The sequence below is a fragment of the Falco rusticolus genome, chromosome 4 (genome assembly GCF_015220075.1).
Source record: "Falco rusticolus isolate bFalRus1 chromosome 4, bFalRus1.pri, whole genome shotgun sequence".
In the NCBI taxonomy this organism is placed as follows: domain Eukaryota; kingdom Metazoa; phylum Chordata; class Aves; order Falconiformes; family Falconidae; genus Falco; species Falco rusticolus.
In genome coordinates this window covers 93746895-93765243 of record NC_051190.1, presented here as the reverse complement: position 1 = coordinate 93765243, position 18349 = coordinate 93746895, and the positions used below count along the sequence as shown (strand labels likewise).

Below are 18349 nucleotides of genomic sequence, written 5' to 3'. Positions count from 1 at the left end.
ACAGATTAGAAAACATACCAAGTAAGAGAGCATAAGCAATGAGAAGTTGATAACGCAGCATTCATCTCATGCCATAGGTTAGCAGAAACAAAAACCATGAGATGATAGTAAGTCAAGATTAGAGAATAGACTCTTTATCATTGAAGGAGAAGAACCCCAACTAAAACTGGGTTTTGAAGACTACTGCGGTCTTCGCTGTGCAAAGATGAACTGTTTAAGGAGATATTTGGAATGCAGGACAAAGAAAATAAATTTTTAGTCTGATGAAAAACTTTTTTCATAAATGGATGAGAAAGTCAACAAAGAAAGGCAATGATAAGTAAAAGTCATGTAAGTTTTTGCATAATGTATATGATGTTAATTTTTAAAGTGAAAATGATGATCAGGTTTTGCTATCAGGAGTATTGCTCTTTGAAGTTTTAAATGTACAGGAAGACGTTAACTTTTTAAAAGAAATATGGTTGTCTTTAAAAATACATTTTTGCTAAAATTGTGCTATGCAGACTCATTGGGCAAAAAGAGAATGTTTACTGCAGGAAAGAAGCTTTGAGCTAAATTGTATTTCTTATGTTTTCATATGTATTTTGAAATACTATAAATAAAAGGCAGTAGTACATTCTCTGCAACTCATTTCTCAAGTAAACCTGGGATACCAAATGCTTGTTCCCAGCCAGATTTACCAAGAAAATTTGCAAATAAGCATCTTCGTTTAGTAATTTTTTGACAGAAGCAGGATGAAATACTTAAGCCTTTTGGCTTATGTCCATAGCTATATCTCAATTTTGGTGCCAAAGTGTCATAAAAGCCTATTTTCAGATAGATAAACAATCCTGTTATATTACAGAGAAAGCTTAATGAGGCTGGGTAAACTGCCAGTCTTTGTTTGGTGATATCTTCAATTTTTGCTTCCCCACAGTTTTCTGTGGAAAATGCAAGTCTAACTATTTGAGGAGGGGAGTACAGAAGTCTGCATATTTTACAAATAGCTACATTATTTTTTCTTTATTCCTTTGTATAGAAGAAAGAGATGGATCATTGATTTTGATCTCCAAGTTAGAAAATGTAATTCAGCTTGCTTTCTGTTAAAAACAAAGCACAGTAGGAGATCAGGATGGTGGATAAAAGCTGTATTTCAGCCTTGACTTTCAACCTCATACAGTTAAGTGCATATGATCAAACAGAGTTCTGCTTCCTTGACTTTGGTGGTGATCATATTTTAAAAATATGCTTCTCAGCTTGGAAGAAAGAAGGCAACAAACATTTTATTTGACATTTTTATGGTTGTCCAGGATTCTGAAATGTAAAAATGGGGTAGAGAAATAATAATACAATAAATTGAAAAAAATGAACGTGTTACGAGTAACTTCAAAAATGTTGCTGTTATGTCACGTAAGATGAGTTAGGTCTATGATCAGATCTTTTTGTCTGTAAGTACTTTTAAAATATAAATTAAAGTCATAATCTACACTTGGCTACCTGCTGCCATTAAGTCCTCATTATCAGTGTTTTCAGAACAGTTTTGTAAATTTGTGTATCAAGCTTGTACTTGCTGTGAAGTAGGTGTCTTTGAAGCTGTTAACACAAGGTAATTTCTACACTTTGGCGATTCTTACCTTTTCTATTTTAAATTTAATTATTTTTATTTTCCTCTTTCAGGTATCTCTTGTAGTGTGTTTTATTCTGATGTTTGGTAATTCAATGTTATTGACATCGTATTATGCAGCATCTTTACTAGTTATCTGGGTAAGTTATTTAAGAAAAACATCCTATGACATGCTAAGACTGAAATGATGTACTGTTATGTATGTATTGATGTAAAATGTGAAACTGCTGTGTTACCAGATAGTTGGGAAATCTTTCACATGAGAAGCAGAATTAGACCTGAAAGATATTTGGAGAATGAGTCATGACTAATTTAAAAAAAATATTTTTCACACCAAGACCTCTTCATAAAAGAATTTCAGTTAAGCCTCAGTTCTCTTGTTTTAATATCTGTCGTCTTTTTATAAAAATATAAAATTTACCACATACGTAGTTTTTGACCAGAGTAACTGAAACAGGAAGATGAGCAGGGAGCAGCTTTTTTCATATGCTTCTTGATTGGTAGTGAAACTGCAAATACAGAACAAATGACTAGAACATATATAACAATGGTTTAAGGCTGTTTGAAACTGCTGAGTCATACTGCAGTGTCAGTGAAATTATTCACTGAAGAGCGATTGTTCATCATTATTCATTATTTTGATTTTTCCTTAAATACGAAAAAAAACCCCAACCTCTGTTTCATACAATTTGTCTTAAGTGGTTTACGTACATAGGAAGTAGGAGGTAAGATTGTATCAACAGATCTAGCTTAGCACCCTACAAATCAGTGGGCTGAGCTCAGTGACTTTTTTTCCCCTTTTGTTTATATTTTGTCCATCAGTAAAACGGTGGTAATTTCTCACTTGTGCTAACAGTAAGCTGCCTTGACTAGTGGTATTTGCTGTAGTAGAGTTTGCTTGTTATAAACCCACTCTGGTTTCTTGTAGCAGCTTTTGTAGTTTACAGAAAGTATAGGTACACTGAGTTCCTTGCCTATTTTCTGCTTTGGAAAAAAAAAAATATTGTTTGTCTGTTATTTGGGTGCTTATAGTGGCCTGTCTCACATATGGACATTTCTGCAAGCTTTTGAGTTAGTTCTCAATTTTTCTTCATTACTTTGCTCATCAAATTAGCTTAAAATGAGTCTTCCTTGTGTCATAAAATGAGGAGCATAATGTGACACAGAAAAATACCAGTAACTCCTCCCACCCCCATATTCTGTTGCCTTGTGTGACAATTGTTTGTATTATGCTGCCAGTAATTTATTTATTGCTTCAGATGTCTCTTGTCATTTGTAGAAGCAGATATAATTCAGTTTCCCATTGGTGTTGATTTAAAGAAGCTTAGAACTGTATAATACAGAATTTTACTTGTTAAGGAGAAGCGTGGTCTTCCATTAATTGTATATAAACAGCAGTAAGAGTTCTTATGCTGGCATGTTTTGCCAGTACAGGGTGAAATCACAATATTGTATATTCATTTATCTTTCAGGCTGTATTAATTATGGAGATTTTTTTAATAAATAGCTGTGAGGTACAATAGGTGCTTCCCAAAAGAAACAAAAAAAAAAAAATTACCTTTATCCAGGGTACTAGAATGTGTTATTGTTAATAGATGTTCCTGAAAATGTGCATTCGTTTTATTATTAGGGAATTCTTGAATTGAGTCCAAAAGTCTTGAAAAGCAGCAGAAGAGAAGTCTATATATGGGTAAGGATTTTCATATATTTTGAATTTCAGAAAGGAACTATGATTTTTTTTCTTTTTCTTTTATTTTTTGTGAAATACAGAACTGGTTTAGTTTCTAATAGTTGAAAATCAAGAAATATAGCTGAACCACTCTCTTTAATAAATTGACCATGTTCCTAGAAATTAATTTTCAATTACTGAAGGAAGAAAAAGGGCATAAACATGCATTTATATGAGAAAACTGAAATAGCAACACATTTAATTACAGACTTAAACATGTTTACAAAACCTAAGATCTGTATGAAGATCCCATTAAAATAAAGGACAATTTAGAAAAAGCAAGTGAAAGGCTAACAGTGCTTGCAGAAATGGAGATTAAGATGCTGCATTAGATAGGACACACTTTAGTGACTATATTTATTTTTTTTAGGATGTTTTTTATAACAGCAGCAGGCAACATAATGATTACACAAGGAAGCAAATTGGAGTAAAACACTGGGGTGAGGCATTGGGGGCAAGCATGGAGGACACTCCCAAAACTATGATAAATGAAATATAATGCTGTAGAAAACATGAGAAGCAACTAGTTGCTTAAGACATAATGTTAACTTGCAAAAACACCTGAAACGGGAGCCTACCGAGACTATGCCTGGTTTAAGACAGACATTCTCACGGGAAGGGTAACCTGTTAGCAAAACTGTATGGAATTAATACAGTTATTGTAAAGGAAAAAGAATGTAAAGAAATTTAAAAAAAGTATCTATAACAAACTGCAGTGCATGTAGTAGCTGGGAAAATGGGAGTGTAGGCAAATCTCATGTCGGTTTTCAAAACTGAGATCCAAAGCATTTGCAGAACTGCAGACCATTAAGTCTAAATTTTGTAAAAGAACAAAGACTTGGACAGTGATGAAGTTGTTAAGGCAATATGTACCCGCAGTGTAGTGAGATGGGTCCGATACAGCCTCTGCGAGAGGAAGTCATGCCTCACAAATGTGTTTGACTTCTTTGAAGGATATAGATAAGAGTGTGTGGGTGAATGTAATACACTTGAATTTCAGAAACCTTTAGGGGAAGATATCTAACTGGAGCTATAAAAGAAAATAAGCTCCATGGGATAAGGTGTGAATGTTAGAATGTAAGAATTAAAGGGTGGGATTAAATGGTAAGTGTTCAAAAGACCACCCCTACTCCCCTAAGTATGTATATAAAATAAGTGATTCTAAATAAGTCCTTGCCACTCAGCAGAAAAAACTTGGTACTCTTATGAAAACTTTTCTGAACACTTCAATTCATTACTGAGCAGGCATCAAAAAGGAAAGTACATGATGGAAGTCATGGAGAAATAACTGCAGAGAAAGCAGAAAATATTTTTTTATTTTGTAAACTCATCATTTAGCATCCTAAATATTGCATGCAGTCTCAGTCAATGTGTCTTACTTAAAAAAAAAAAAAAAATATATAGAATGCCGTTCCCCAAAATGTAATACCATCAAATTTAAGTAGAGTGTGAAGGTAATTATTTAGAATTGCTAAATAGCTGAGATTTTAAAATAGGTTAGAATTTGACATCTTGTAAAATAAAAGTAAATATAGCAAAACCAGCAAATAGAAGTAGGATATAATTAGAGTTTATTTAGTGCTCCTTATGTTAGCAGCAATATGATTATAAGAGAGAAGAAAGATGCTGTGGAAGCAAAAAAAAAAAAAGGGAAGAAAAAAGCAAGTGTCATTCAGTAACGGATTAGGTGCCTCCTAGATATTTATGTTTGTTTGAATGCAACCCGTTGTCATGTAAAACCCTGGTTACGCTAGGGTAAAGATAATTTTGTATTTTGTTGAATTCTCTCTGAAAGCATTTGCTGCTGGTCCCAGATACTGAGCCGGGTTGTGCTATTCAGTTGATCTAGTTTTATAAAGAATTAGATAGATTAAGCTAGATTGCCAAGGATTTAATCTTTCTGGTACAGCGATAAACATGGTATGTAACTAAAAGTAGTAGTTGTACATATTTACTTTACATTTCCTTCAAGTTCTAACTTGAGATTATCTTCAGAAAGTACTTTAAATCAGCAAATTCCTCCAAAGATTTGAATTACTAGAATAGTACATCCTGATAATATGGAGAGGCTATTGGTGGAAAATAATCACTGCACAACAGATGGAACTGGCAGTCAGGCTGCCCCTGTTTAATTTGCTACTTCCTCTGCTACAATGTCATGTGCAGCAGTACAAGAATAATACAAATTAATTGCACAAAATTATTCATCTATAGTAGACAATACAAAAAAACTTTAAACACCCCAATGTACTGAAATTTGGGAAGCATCCTTGTTTAGAGATTACTGTACTTAATTGGGATAATATAGGAGAGTTGTAGCTAGTAGCTAAATATAATAACCCTTTAAAAAAAGAAAATGTATCTTGAGACATGTTTATTGCATTCTGAATTTTTTTTTAAGGTCATTGAAGGATGTGCCTGGTTATTTGGGACAGTCACCTTGAAATATCTAACTTCTTTAGCATTTGGAATAGCTGATGATGTAAGTTCTCTTATATGAGTATCTGGTTGGTGTCTTTCAAAAATTATTTAATTCTTAATATTTTGATTTTGGCATCTTACTGATACACTTTCTTGAAATTCCAAGATGTGTTTTGCAGAAATGGCAGAGGGATTGCATATTTGCTTTCTCATTCATTATGTAGTATCACTTTGAAGTGCTATTACTGAAGTTCGCGAAAAGACAAATTATTTACTATTGAGTTAGTAAATGCTCTGTGTTTGTTTTTAGATGTGGTTTTACAAAGCTTTGTTTATTTTGAATATCTTCTACCTACATCTTTATTTACTCAATTTCTTAGTGCACTTTCCTCTGAAGCTAATTTTAAAGACATTTTTGAAATGATTGTTGTAACTAGGACTCCTTGCTTCACTTCAGCTCCTTTATTGTCAGATTCTGCTGTTAAAAACCTATCTACAGATGTGCATCAAGGGGCAAAAGATGGGAAGCTTCTATTTTAAAATATGGGTGTTCAAAACTCTACTCTTGTTGAACACAGTTGCAATGGTAACGCCTGTTTTCTGCTGCTTTCTGCTTTTTATTTAACACAGTCCGATCTGTTTTACACTCTGAAATGTCATTTAATACAATGAAAAAAGAATTTTTGGTACTCTTATAACAATATTGTAAATGGTATAAACTTCTGTTTTAGTTAAAAATTTTCCCCGTTTACATTTAAACAACTTTGTTGTGGAAAACAGGACAGTTTTTGCTTATGACAGCTTTTTTTCTCTGTGTATATCCTACCAGGCTCATATAGGAAACATATTAAAATCTAAATTTATTGGCTACAAGGATTTTGATACATTAATGTATACCTGTGCTGCAGAGTTTGACTTCATGGAAAAAGAGGTAATTTGATCAAAATAGACGACTATGGAAGAGGGAACTTCTTGTTTTATCTTATTTTTGTAACTTAAAACATCAGAGAGCCATAACCTCCTACTGCCATCGTAAGTTCAAGTGCTTACTTGTGAATTTAGAGACATTAATGAACTTAAGCTAAATTTAACTGGTTTTAGTGCTTTTAAGTGAACTAGAAACAAAATAATGTTTTGATTTGGGATGTAGAAATGTGCTTGATTGAATGAAATAAGTGCTTGCTGAGGGATAAGTCAAAGGATACAGTTCTGCAAACCAAAGACTTCATATGTCTGTCAGTAACTGATTTTGAGTACATGGAAAAAGTACTGAGAGCTGCAAAAGTCTTGTGTGTTAGATTTAGACTACAGAAAAGTATGGAAGCTTCTTGATGCGGCATCAGTAGACTTTTTTTAGTTGATGAGTATCTCAGTATGCATTTGGAATATTTATAGGTTACTCAACCAACAGTACTCAAATTGAGATACAGTCTACTTTTAGTCTTTGGGTAGCTTGCCAAATAAATGGGAGTAATTTACTAATGACCCTCATATTACGACCTCTAGTGTGATTCTGGGTGGAGTTTAAATTTGAGTTTCTTTAAGCTTGCTTTGTTCTTGTTGAGTATTTAAATTTACATTTTACTTGAGGAGGAACTCTTTTATATTGTTTTTTTTTAAATGACCATTGAAGTAATTATAGGTGATTGGAAAGCAATTAATGCATTTTTTAATATATATGATTATATATATACACATTTTATATATATTGAATTATTTCTATTGTAGACTCCAGTAAGATACACAAAGACTCTGCTATTACCAGTCGTTCTGGTGGTTTTTGGGGTAATCATCAAAAGGGTAAGTGACTGATTTAGTGAATCACCCTTACCTTGAATTTACTTTTCAGGTTTTTGAAGGGGTCACTTTTTATTTTGAGATGGGAAGAAGTTAGTGTGGTGGGTCCCTCCCACAGGCTGCAGTTCTTTAAGAACAGCTCCAGCATGGGTCTTTTCCATGGGATACAGTCTGTCGGGAACGGACTGCTCCAGCATGGGTCCCCCACAGGTTGCACTGCTGCCAGAAAACCTGCTCCTGTGTGGACTCCTCTCCGTGAGCTGCAGTTCCTGCCAGGAGCTTGCTCCTGTGTGGGCTCTCCAGGGGTTGCAGCTTTCTTCAGGGCATGTCCACCTGCTGTGGCATGGGGTCCTCCACAAGCTGCAGGGTGGATATCTGCTCCACCATGATCTTCCATAGGCTGTAGGAGGAAAACCTACATCACCACGGCCTTCTCTGAAAGCTTCAGAGGAATCTCTGCTCCTGTGCCTGGAGCACCTCCTCCCACTCCTTCGCTGACCTTGGTGTCTTCAGGGTTGTTTCCCCCATTTTTCTCACTGCTGGCTGTTAAAGCTGCCGCACAGTGTTTTTTACCTTTTCTTAAACACGTTATCAACAGAGGCCCCACCAGTGTCCCCGATGGGCTCAGCTTTGGCCAGCGGTGGATCTGTTTTGAAGCTGGCTGGAACTGTCTCTGTCTGACATTGAGGCAGCCCCTGGCCTCTTCTCACAGAAGCAGCCCCTGCAGCCCCCCTGCTACCAAAATCCTGCCACGTAAACCCAATACAGCTAGAAAAAATACAGGTTTCAAAAAATATTTACTTAAAATTCTGTGTTCTCTTTACATAGATTTTTGCAAAGGTCCATCCTGAGCCAATGGTAAAACTTGCTTTGATGTTAAGCACCAAAAAAGCTTCTGTCACTTAGCTGATGGGTACTATAGCTGAAGTTGATAACTGTTTTTGTAAATTTGGTTGTGTGTAATCTGTGTAAAAGCAACTTACAGTTTACACAGGAACAGATGGGATAACTGCTAACTGTCTGGCTTATTAAACATACTCAAAAAGAGTTTTTAGCTAAAACATTGCATGTCTTTTATTTTAGTATTATCTCAAATGATATAATATACCTAGGTGCAATTTAATTTAGCGAATGTTGAAAATGCTTTAGAATGCTTTTGAAAGTTTATCCATACTTTTTCTTGGCTCTTGTTTTCTTCAGGCAGTTAAATATCTTACGTGGGCCTTGTCTCAGGCAGGCCAATATGAAAGGTAAATGTTATTGTCTTTTTTAATGTAATATGGAATTTTCTGCTGGAAGTTTATTTGATTTTCTAATTGCTAAATAATTCAGAATTCTACATTGTCGGTTGTTTTTGAAGGGCTTGGATGTACTATTTGTGGTGTTTTTATAGGATGTTGAAAACTAAGTTTATCTGCTGAACTTAGTTTTAGACACCTTAACCCTTTTTACACCTACGTTTTCTACTTAATCATTTATTTTTCTGCTCTGTTCCTAAACCAATATTTATGTGCCTATTTTCTTTTCTCCTATAAATAGTGAATGCAAATTATTTCCTCCCCATTATTTTTTTTTTCTGGGTTATAAAGATACCAGAGTTTCATCTTTAGGAAGGGATCCCAACTGTATTAATTTTATTTTCTAATTATCTGTAGTACATGCTGTACCTGTCACTGCCATTTCACATTACTTGTTAATGCTGTGCTCAAGAGCAGTCAAATTGCACAATTTGACATATCTTTTGGCTTCCTGGGTTTTTTAGTTTTTTTGTTTTTAATTTTTCACTAATCATTTTGGTGATCTTTACTTTTCGTGGTCTGATGGCCATTATCAAAATTTCAACAGATGTGAACAGGAATCAGCATCCTGTCTTCACAGATGTTTTTTGAGAACATGAAGTATACATTATTTTGACTCTTCACATTTGTATTTCCTTCTGAGAATCCCAACCCAGCCCATGTAATGCCCAAGTAAATGACCAACTCTTTGGTGCCAGTGCTTTGCCTCTTATATTACAGAAGTTTAATTTTCTAAATAAGCTGTTTTATTTATGAGTTAATTCATGGAAGTAATTTAAAAAAACCTGCTAAAATTTATTTTCACATTTCCAAATAGATATAGGGATTGAGGGAAGATAGTTACTGATTTGCAATATGTTTCAAAGCTTGTTATGGAGGGGGGAAAAAAATCTGTGCAGGCACTGACTCATGCTTACTGAATTAGCTCAGTTGTCTAGAGCCAATATAGATGACTTTAAAGTAAACCTAGTGCTTCTGTAGTACGTAAACAAATAATGTGATTTTCTGTTTCTTATTCAGAGAGGAGCGTTTTAATCACGGTGAGGTAAGGTTCTTTTTCTGCACAAGTTTATTCTTATATTAAGCCAATACTCAATATTGAAATACAGGTTGCAATGGTCTGATGCTGGTATGTGGTTTATTTGAAGCTAAACATTTGCATCTTTTATTCCCTCATCTTAAATTGGGTCTGGTATGTCACCAGAATAACTCTGGAATGTTGAACAAAAAAATATACTAGCTAATGGTGGGGTGGCAGTGTGAGAGATGAGTCTTGGGCTTTTGCTGTAGCAGTACAGAAAGACACTGAAATTAGGCTGGGACCTTCCATTTTCTCTGTATAGTCTGAGAAGGAGATCGGGGTCTTTACTGGGATTTCACGTGACAGATAATGTTAAAAATTCTGTTTTGAAATGGGCCATAATGAAAATAATTCTACATGGGGTTCTCCTAATAAAATTAGGCAAAAAAAAATGTCCTCTGTCCCACTCCGGTGTCCTAAGCGAAGGAAAGATGTGGACCTGTTGGAGCAGGTCCAGAGAGGGGCCACGTGATCAGAGGGCTGGAGCACCTCTTCTGTGCGGAAAGGCTGAGAGAGTTGGGGCTGCTCAGCCTGGAGGAGGCTCTGGGAAGACCTTATAGCAGCCTTTCTGTGCTTAAAGGGCACATATAGGAAAGATGGGGACAAACTCTTTGGCAGCACCTGTTGTGACAGGACAAGAGGTAATGGTTTTAAACTAAAAGAGGGTAGATTTAGGCCAGATAAAAGGAACAAATTTTTTATAATGAGGGTGGTGAAACAATGGAACAGGTTGCCCAGAGAGGTGGTAGGTTGCCCCATCCCTGGAAACATTCAGGGCCAGGTTGGACGGGGCTCTGAGCAGCCTGATCTAGTTGAAGATGTCCCTGCTTACTGCAGGGGAGGGGCCTTTCTAAGGTCCTTTCCAACCCATTTCTATGATTCTGTCATTCTGTGACATACAATTGAATGGCAGATTTCTTGCATGGTTTCTTTATTTGAACTTAAGCCAGCAAGGACAGTGAAAAACTTTCTTAACAGCAGTTTATTTGTGGTTTGTGCTATAAGGAATATCATACCATTCAAAATACGATAATCAGTTGAATAAAAGCACTGATTGCAGTAGTGCTTTTATGATTTACCACAGTACTTCCACAAGAAATCTAGATTCAGTGAGGAATGGTGAATGACATCTCTGATGCTTTTTAACCTTTTTTGAGAATACTAAAGCAAGATGCCTGTGATTCTATGAATACCAAGGATGATTTTATTTGCTTCTTTCATTCCGTACTTGGGGATTTTAGGTATTAAATAGCAAGGTCTCTTCCTGTAAAGAGGTTATACAAGAAATTTTACATATATCATGGCTTGTTTATGTTTCAGGATCTTTTGCATAGCCAGCCATTTCTTCAGCTCCTTTTGGTTTTATTGTTAATGTTTATCCTTCCTGTTAGTCCATGCCTTGGCATACCACATACGCTTTAGAAAAAAAGGTAACAGAAAGTCCTTATTGTTATCTGAAATGTGAAGATCTTTACTTTGACTTGGACTCTTTCAGACAAGCTCAAAGTGAAAATGAAGCTGTATGTTTAAGACACAAATTAAAAAAAGTATGCAAATAATATGCTTCTGTGTGTTTGTTTTGGGTTTTTTTGCAGCTGGTATACCATGCATTGCAGCTGTTGGCGTACAGTGTCCTAGCAATTTTAATCATGAGACTAAAACTGTTTTTGACACCACATCTATGTGTTATGGCTTCCTTGGTGTGTTCAAAACAGGTAAGGTCTTTTTTTTTTTTTTGTTATCCTGTACTTACATCAGTACTTACAGAATTATCCAGATATTTGTCCTAAAGCAAATTTCTGAGTGTGTAATTGCTGAGTCTGAGTGTACCAGTTGAAAATAAACCAGATTATATTGCCTGCGAAAAATATGGTTACACAAGTCCCATTCTCCCCTCTCCCCAAGTAAAGCAAATGTCTTGTTTTATGCAACTTGTCCAAATTCATTATTATATGAGCTAATATGCTGTGTGTTGAGCTTGAACATAGGGAGACATACACTGGATTTTATTATATTTACACACTTCTATGCCACTGCAAGTTTTTTATTGATTTGTAATAATTTTATCCAGTAGTTGACTTTGTTTCCACTGTGTTTTCACAGCTTTTCAGAACTTACTGCCTTGCATATTTTTTGCGTATTATTTCCAGAAGTATAGTTTTGAAGGTTTGCATGTTTGAAACATTTCAACCTTTTAAGTCCTATGCCTAACTCAGATTTAATTTTCCTAGCTTGAAATAACATATTACCAGATGTAAAGATCTTTGAATTGGCTTTGCATCTTTCAATATCTGTGTTTTTGAGAAGTGAACTTGTTGAATCTGTATCTAAATAGCTGTTTTAGAAGCTTTGCAGCAAAAGTACGGTAAAGAGTCCTTTGTCTGGGAAGCAGACAGGGAGGTAGATTGAAAACTGGTGGAATGGCTGGGCCCAGAGGGGGGTGATCGGTGGTACAAAGTTTGGTTGAAGGCCAGTAACTAGCAGTGTGCCTCGGGGGTCAGGGTCAGTACTGGGTCCAATCCTGTTCAACGTCCATATTAATGGTTTGGATGGTGAGGCAGAGTGCGCCCTCAGCCCAGTTTGCTCATGGTGTAAAACTGGAGGAGTGGCTGGTACACCAGAGGGCATGCTGCCATCCAGAGGGACCTCAGCAGGCTGGAGAAATGCGCTGATGGGATCCTCCTGCAGTTTAAGAAACAGGAGCACCAAAGTCCTTCACCTGGGGGCATCACAACTGCAGGCATTAGTACATGCTGGGGGCTGACCAGAGGAAAAGTCAGACTCTTTTCAGTGGTGCCCAGTGACTGGATGCCGTGAAAGGAATGGTTAGGTCAGGTCGCTTAAAGAATGACCACCAAGAAGTTTAGGTGAAATGTTTATTATGAATATGTGGAAATGTAACTGCACAAGGTTTGATGGCAGTGTTCACTCTATTACTTAATACATGGAGTAAACGCACAGACTTAAATCAAGTTGAAATCAAATAGAATTGAGGTATAAACAGTTTATAAAGATCAAAGGTGTAAAAGGGTAAAGGAGATCCTCCCACTGAGTCACGAGGTCTAGAGTAGGCCCCCTTGCTTTCCTAACTCTTGCAGAGTTTAGGTGCGGCTGGATCCATTATTAGTCTCAGACTTGGTCAATGGTTTATGTCTAAAAGGGAAAGATAAAGAAAGTGGGGTAAAGAATAAGGGAGACCCTTCTGCTGGGTTGTGAGGTTCAGAATAGACTCCCTTGTTTGCGAAACTCTCACAGAGTTTAGGTGTGGCCAGATCTATTCCTAGTCTCAGACTTGGACAATGGATTAGATTTGAAGGGGGTTGGGGGGTTGAGAGAGAGAGCAAGTAGGTTTATTCACATTTCACAAGATTTTAGCAGCAAATCAATTTGGTTTAAATCACAGAATTACATAATTAACCTGACTACTTCAAGCTTGCAATATATATTACAGCAAAGGTATACCTGTTAAAAGTTTGCCCTTGAGTTCAGTGAAATACTCATGTCTTTTGCCTTTGCATTCCTCAGCGGGCAAAGGGTTGAGCCTCGAGCAGCTGGGGCACCAGCCCAGGCCCTGCCACTGACTTGCCGTGACAGTCCCCCTCGTATCATAAACTTGGTGGTTTGCGAGCTCTGAAGACGTGTCCTGCTCAGAGGGAGATGCTGGTCACAGCCACTGTGGTGCAGGAGAGCTCAGAAGGGTCTCATGAGATGGCTGACTTTAGTCATCAGCAAAGTTCCATCCCAACTGCAGCCTGAGCTTGTCATTTTCTCAAAACCTCCAGGAACAGTATATTGTTCTACTCTGTTGCCACTCGGGCTATGATGTGGTGAGAACATTCCAGGATTGTCAGGGAATAACTGATGATTTCCATTCTTCTTCCCTGCTTTGACCAGCCAACAGGAGTTCTGGTTGGAACTACGGCAGTGCCATCCTCTGCCTCGGTCAAGTAGGAGTTACCAGTATGGTCAAGGGGCACTTAATGCCCCACTCGTCACCCAAAGCGTTGAGGCTTAGCTTATGGTTACTGGTACGGACAGTGCTGTTCTCTGCCGAGCAAGAGTTGTTGATGGTCAAGGGGTACTTAACTGCCCAACTCATTACTCAGGGCACTGAGGGCTATAGCCAGCAGCTCCCGAGGTCATACGGCGGCCCAGAGAAGGGGGTGAAGTGCACCCCTACACAGGACCAGAGGCTGTGAGCACACACTGTAACACAGGAGGCTCCCTCTGAACATCAGGAAACACTGTCACTGTGAGGTGACCAAGCACTGGCACAGGTTGCCCAGGGAGTTTGTGGAGTCTCCATCCTTGGAGATACTCAAAAGCCATCTGAGCACGGTCCTAGGTAGCTGGCTCTCAGTGGTCCTGCTTGTGCGGGGGGGCTGGACCAGATGACCTTCAGAGGTCCCTTCTGACCTCAACCATGCCGTGATTTTGTAGAAAGTGTCCTAAAGGTGAATTAGGGTTGTGTGGTGAAGGCAGTTACTGCCTGTGGAACATCTAATGGCTGTGTCAAACAACTGGAAGATGCGTGAATGAGAGAATTATGCAAAGAGGAGAAAGCTTTCCCATGTTAAGGCAGCTGAACAAATTGTTTCCCAGCAAACTGAATTGCTTCCCTGGATGTTCTTTCAGGGAAGGACAGTTTTTGATAACTGGACAGACTACACAGTATCAGTCTGCTTAAATGTTGTGCTCATCACTTTCTTGATGCGCGTTTTGTTACTTGGCATAGGTAGAAGTGCTGAGTGTTTGCCAACATCAAATGAATCTGTACAGTGAACATAAAAATGCTAAAAACATGCCAAAACCTCATTAAAATTATCTTTATTTTAGCCGCTTTGTAAATTAGTGTTGAGACACAAGAGAAATTTATTTTATGCTTTTGTTATTCTGTAAGGTTCATGGGTGGTGTTTCCCAGCTCTTAGTCAGCTGTTCTTGAAGTAGTGGTGTCCTCTTAAGTGGTCTGGTTGTTTAAGTAATAGCAGTTCCACTGTGGTTAAATTTTTCTAAATGAAATTCCATGAGGTGTTTATGAGTAATTTGAAATGAAGTTGCTTTTCAAAAGTCAGAAAAGCAAAAAGAAGCCTGTTTTCTTTTGACGTACAATTTCTAGATAACAATTCCCATGTAGATTAATTCTGTCCAAAGTAAATATCTTTGTTCTTAATTCTTCTTGTTTTAACTGTGTGTTCTGAAATAAAATTGATCACCTTTTCTGCCCTGTTGTAACTGAAAAATTTTTGTAGAATTTTCTAGTGAAGTTTAGAGTTAGAAGTATTTCTGTGTTTTATGCCAAAGGAAGAGGCCTCTTGGCCTTCTGCGAGTTGAAAAACAATACAATTTGAACTGTGTTTTTTTGCTATATGGAGAGAAATGGTCTCTGAAAGATAGGAAAAAGTATCTTGCAATTGGTAATGACTGAAAGATGAGCTGCTAGGACTGGTTTCTATTAATTTGTAGCCTTGTTTGCTTTTTTCTATATAGTAAGCTAGCTGCTACATGGCGAATTAGTAGAAGTTTTCAGCTGGTGATCATTTTATTTATTTTTCTTTTTTTAAAGCACCTGAGTAATGGCACTATAGTAATTTATCCTGGATTGTTGTTTTTTATTTTAGTGCTGCAGCTAAGGCCATCGGGCAAGTTAATGAAAACTGGTGCTTTTGGAAATCATTGTGTATTGGATGTTAGAGGATGCCACACGTTATCACTGTGTAAATATTGGAAGAAGGACAGGTTCAAAGTACTCTGTCAACATTTTCTTCTGCTTCTAATTGCATTTTGGTCCTTGGTGGTTCTGCTGTTTTCTGTGGTTGTAGAGCGAGAGTAAGCTTCTCGGGAAGCTACAGTTGCAGGTGATAACCTGTTCTGGGAGCTGCTGCTGTAGAACCAGATGCTGGGGTCCAGGGACTTTCTTCCTCCTTTGCAGCATCATGGTGCCATAGCTGGCTTGAAACAAATAAGTTCTGAATGCTAGGGAAGGTAAAGCTTTAGATTACTCCAGTTTGGACAGATGTTCTGTGCCGCAGATGATAAATGACCAGCTGCCCCATATAGTAAGGCTGTTTAATTACATGAACAATGTAAGTAAAAATAAAATTAATTCCCTTGTCTTGTTTATCAGTGAAGGTTCTTTTGCCTGTTCAGTGTGTTCCTTAGATTGGTGCTGACTTCTACCTGTGAAAAACAAGCTAGACTTTTTTCTGGTCTGGCTGACGTTCGCTTTCTTTAGTAGAGAGCGGCTGGTAATCTTCCAGGTAACACATGGCTGGCTTCAACATGTGAGAGAAACGCCGGCCCGTGAGGCTGTTGGGCTGCTCTCAATCAGACCACTTCTAGGACTGCTCTGACTTAAGCAAGCAAAGGGATAAGAAAACTTTTCTTTTTGAGAGTCAGAAAAATATCAAGTGACCTTTTTAGTGACTTTTTTTTCTGTCCTGCTTGGCTGCTGAGCAGAAATAGCATTTTGAGGTTGAAAAAAACTTGACCATATGTGCAATACTGATTCAGAAGAATTGCTGTGATGGAGGGAGATGAGAAGGGGAGGATGGGGCTTGTGACCAAACAATTGATTAACACTCAGTACTTTTACTGTGATGTAAAGTTTTAGATGTTTGCATAAAGAGTAAGTTAATAAGCAACAATTTGTTTTTTTACAGATACAATAAAAATTTAAGCAAATTTAACATATGCAATTATGTCATTGTAACTGAAGTAAACACTATCCTTTAGCAGACCATGAAAGTTTAGCTGCAGTGATATGCTAGTACAACTAATTTATTTTGAGGCTATAGATAGATAATGTGTTAATTTCAAAATATATCCTTTTATTAGTGAACAGTCAGCCCGAGGTGGACATTTGTAGCACAACCCAAAACCGAATAAAGAGGCAGAAGGCATACTAGAATTATTCTGCACACGGGAAAGAAATTTTATATGTTGTGTTCTTTCAGCCCATTGCAGGAATCTCTGTGCTTTCCATTCCCTCAGTGTTGCGGCTTGTGGCACCTGGTAGACAATACAAATGATAGCTGTTTACATCCACACATTTCCTCTTCCTGTGAGGAGGAATTATACTACCCTGAGTGGAAATTTTGAAAGCAAAGAAAAATAGCTGGAGAAAGACTTAACATATTCAGCTGACAAAACCAAGGGAAAAACCTTGAATCAATATAATGACGACATTACAAACAGCATCCTGTAGAAGTGCTTCTTTTGCCTTGTCTGTATGCTCAACCATTCTAGGCTCTTTATGTAAACAAAATAATGGTAAATTTAGATATTTTAAACTTTAACGAGGTTTTATAAAAGCATGATAGGAATGTGATTTTTCTTTGACTTGAAAAGCCATGGAACTCAATAAAGTATTCCAAAGTTCTAAGATGTTCTTGAATTGAGATTTTTGTGACTGTTGGTAAAAAGGAGGTTTGCTCATGTAGAACAGTGTATAAATGAATTAATTTCCCTTCATCCTTCCAGACCGACACTGTGGTGAGGCATATTTGGTATAGTAAGTTTCCCTGGATAGTATTGCTGTACTTGCTAGATTGTTTAGAAAGTCTTTGAGGATGAGAGTGGAGTACGCTGTATTTTTGGAGAGGTGACTTGAGAGATTTTTAATAATCTAAAGTAGTTTACAATTAGTTTATAACAACGATAACATACACTACCTAATTAGTGTAGTCAGCTTAGTGGGAGATTTTATTGTGAAACTTTATTTTATCATTTCATGCTTTAATTAAAAAATGGATAAAGGTACTCTGAATGAAATGTATTTATTTAGTGCAGGTTTGATATTTTTTTAAATGTGAAGCCTTACTCCTAATTAACAATAGCTTGAAAAAAAATAAATTCACACTTTGCCTTATTTAAGGTTTAGGTCACATATGGATGAGATGAAGTGTTCTTGCTCAAACTAAACTTCAACATAGCAAATTTGGTACTTCTTTCTTCTGAAATACACATTTCACGTATTTATGAGTATTTGCTTAGAGCCTCCAGCAAACTCTCTTTAGGAAAAAATGCAAGGGCCATGTTTCCAGTTTAAGAAAGGGAAGAGTAGGATATAAAGCAGCATTAACATTATATCCCCAAAGTCTGCTTTTCTGACATGAATTTGGAAGTTTGTAGTTCAATCTCTAATCCATATATTACAGCTAGAAATTCTTGATTTAAATAGGAGATAGAATGCTGTCAAAGTGCAGTTAGCATTACTGAATCATCTTTTCTTGCAGAGTTTGACATTTGAACTACAACTCTGAAAGCTGCATTAATGTAATTTTTTTTTTTTGTAGAGTTACAAATATGCCCTACATTTGGTAAACATGAATACCTCGTATGAGGTCTCATAGAAGTTCAGTGGAGAAGCGATGGCAGAGATGTTTCATATTGTTATATGTGTTTGGTTCCTTGTAGAGAA

The 18349-nt window shown here is 37.0% G+C and overlaps 1 protein-coding gene across 1 annotated transcript in view; it reads left to right on the top strand.

Moving 5' to 3' along the window:
• Positions 1-18349, top strand: part of DPY19L1 (dpy-19 like C-mannosyltransferase 1) — a 50785-nt gene that overhangs the window by 26910 nt on the left and 5526 nt on the right. The window contains exons 12-19 of the mRNA XM_037385224.1: positions 1657-1743; positions 3234-3293; positions 5734-5814; positions 6583-6684; positions 7482-7553; positions 8751-8800; positions 9869-9893; positions 11525-11644. Of these exons, the coding sequence (XP_037241121.1) occupies positions 1657-1743; positions 3234-3293; positions 5734-5814; positions 6583-6684; positions 7482-7553; positions 8751-8800; positions 9869-9893; positions 11525-11644 (597 nt within the window). The remainder of the gene's footprint in view (positions 1-1656; positions 1744-3233; positions 3294-5733; positions 5815-6582; positions 6685-7481; positions 7554-8750; positions 8801-9868; positions 9894-11524; positions 11645-18349) is intronic.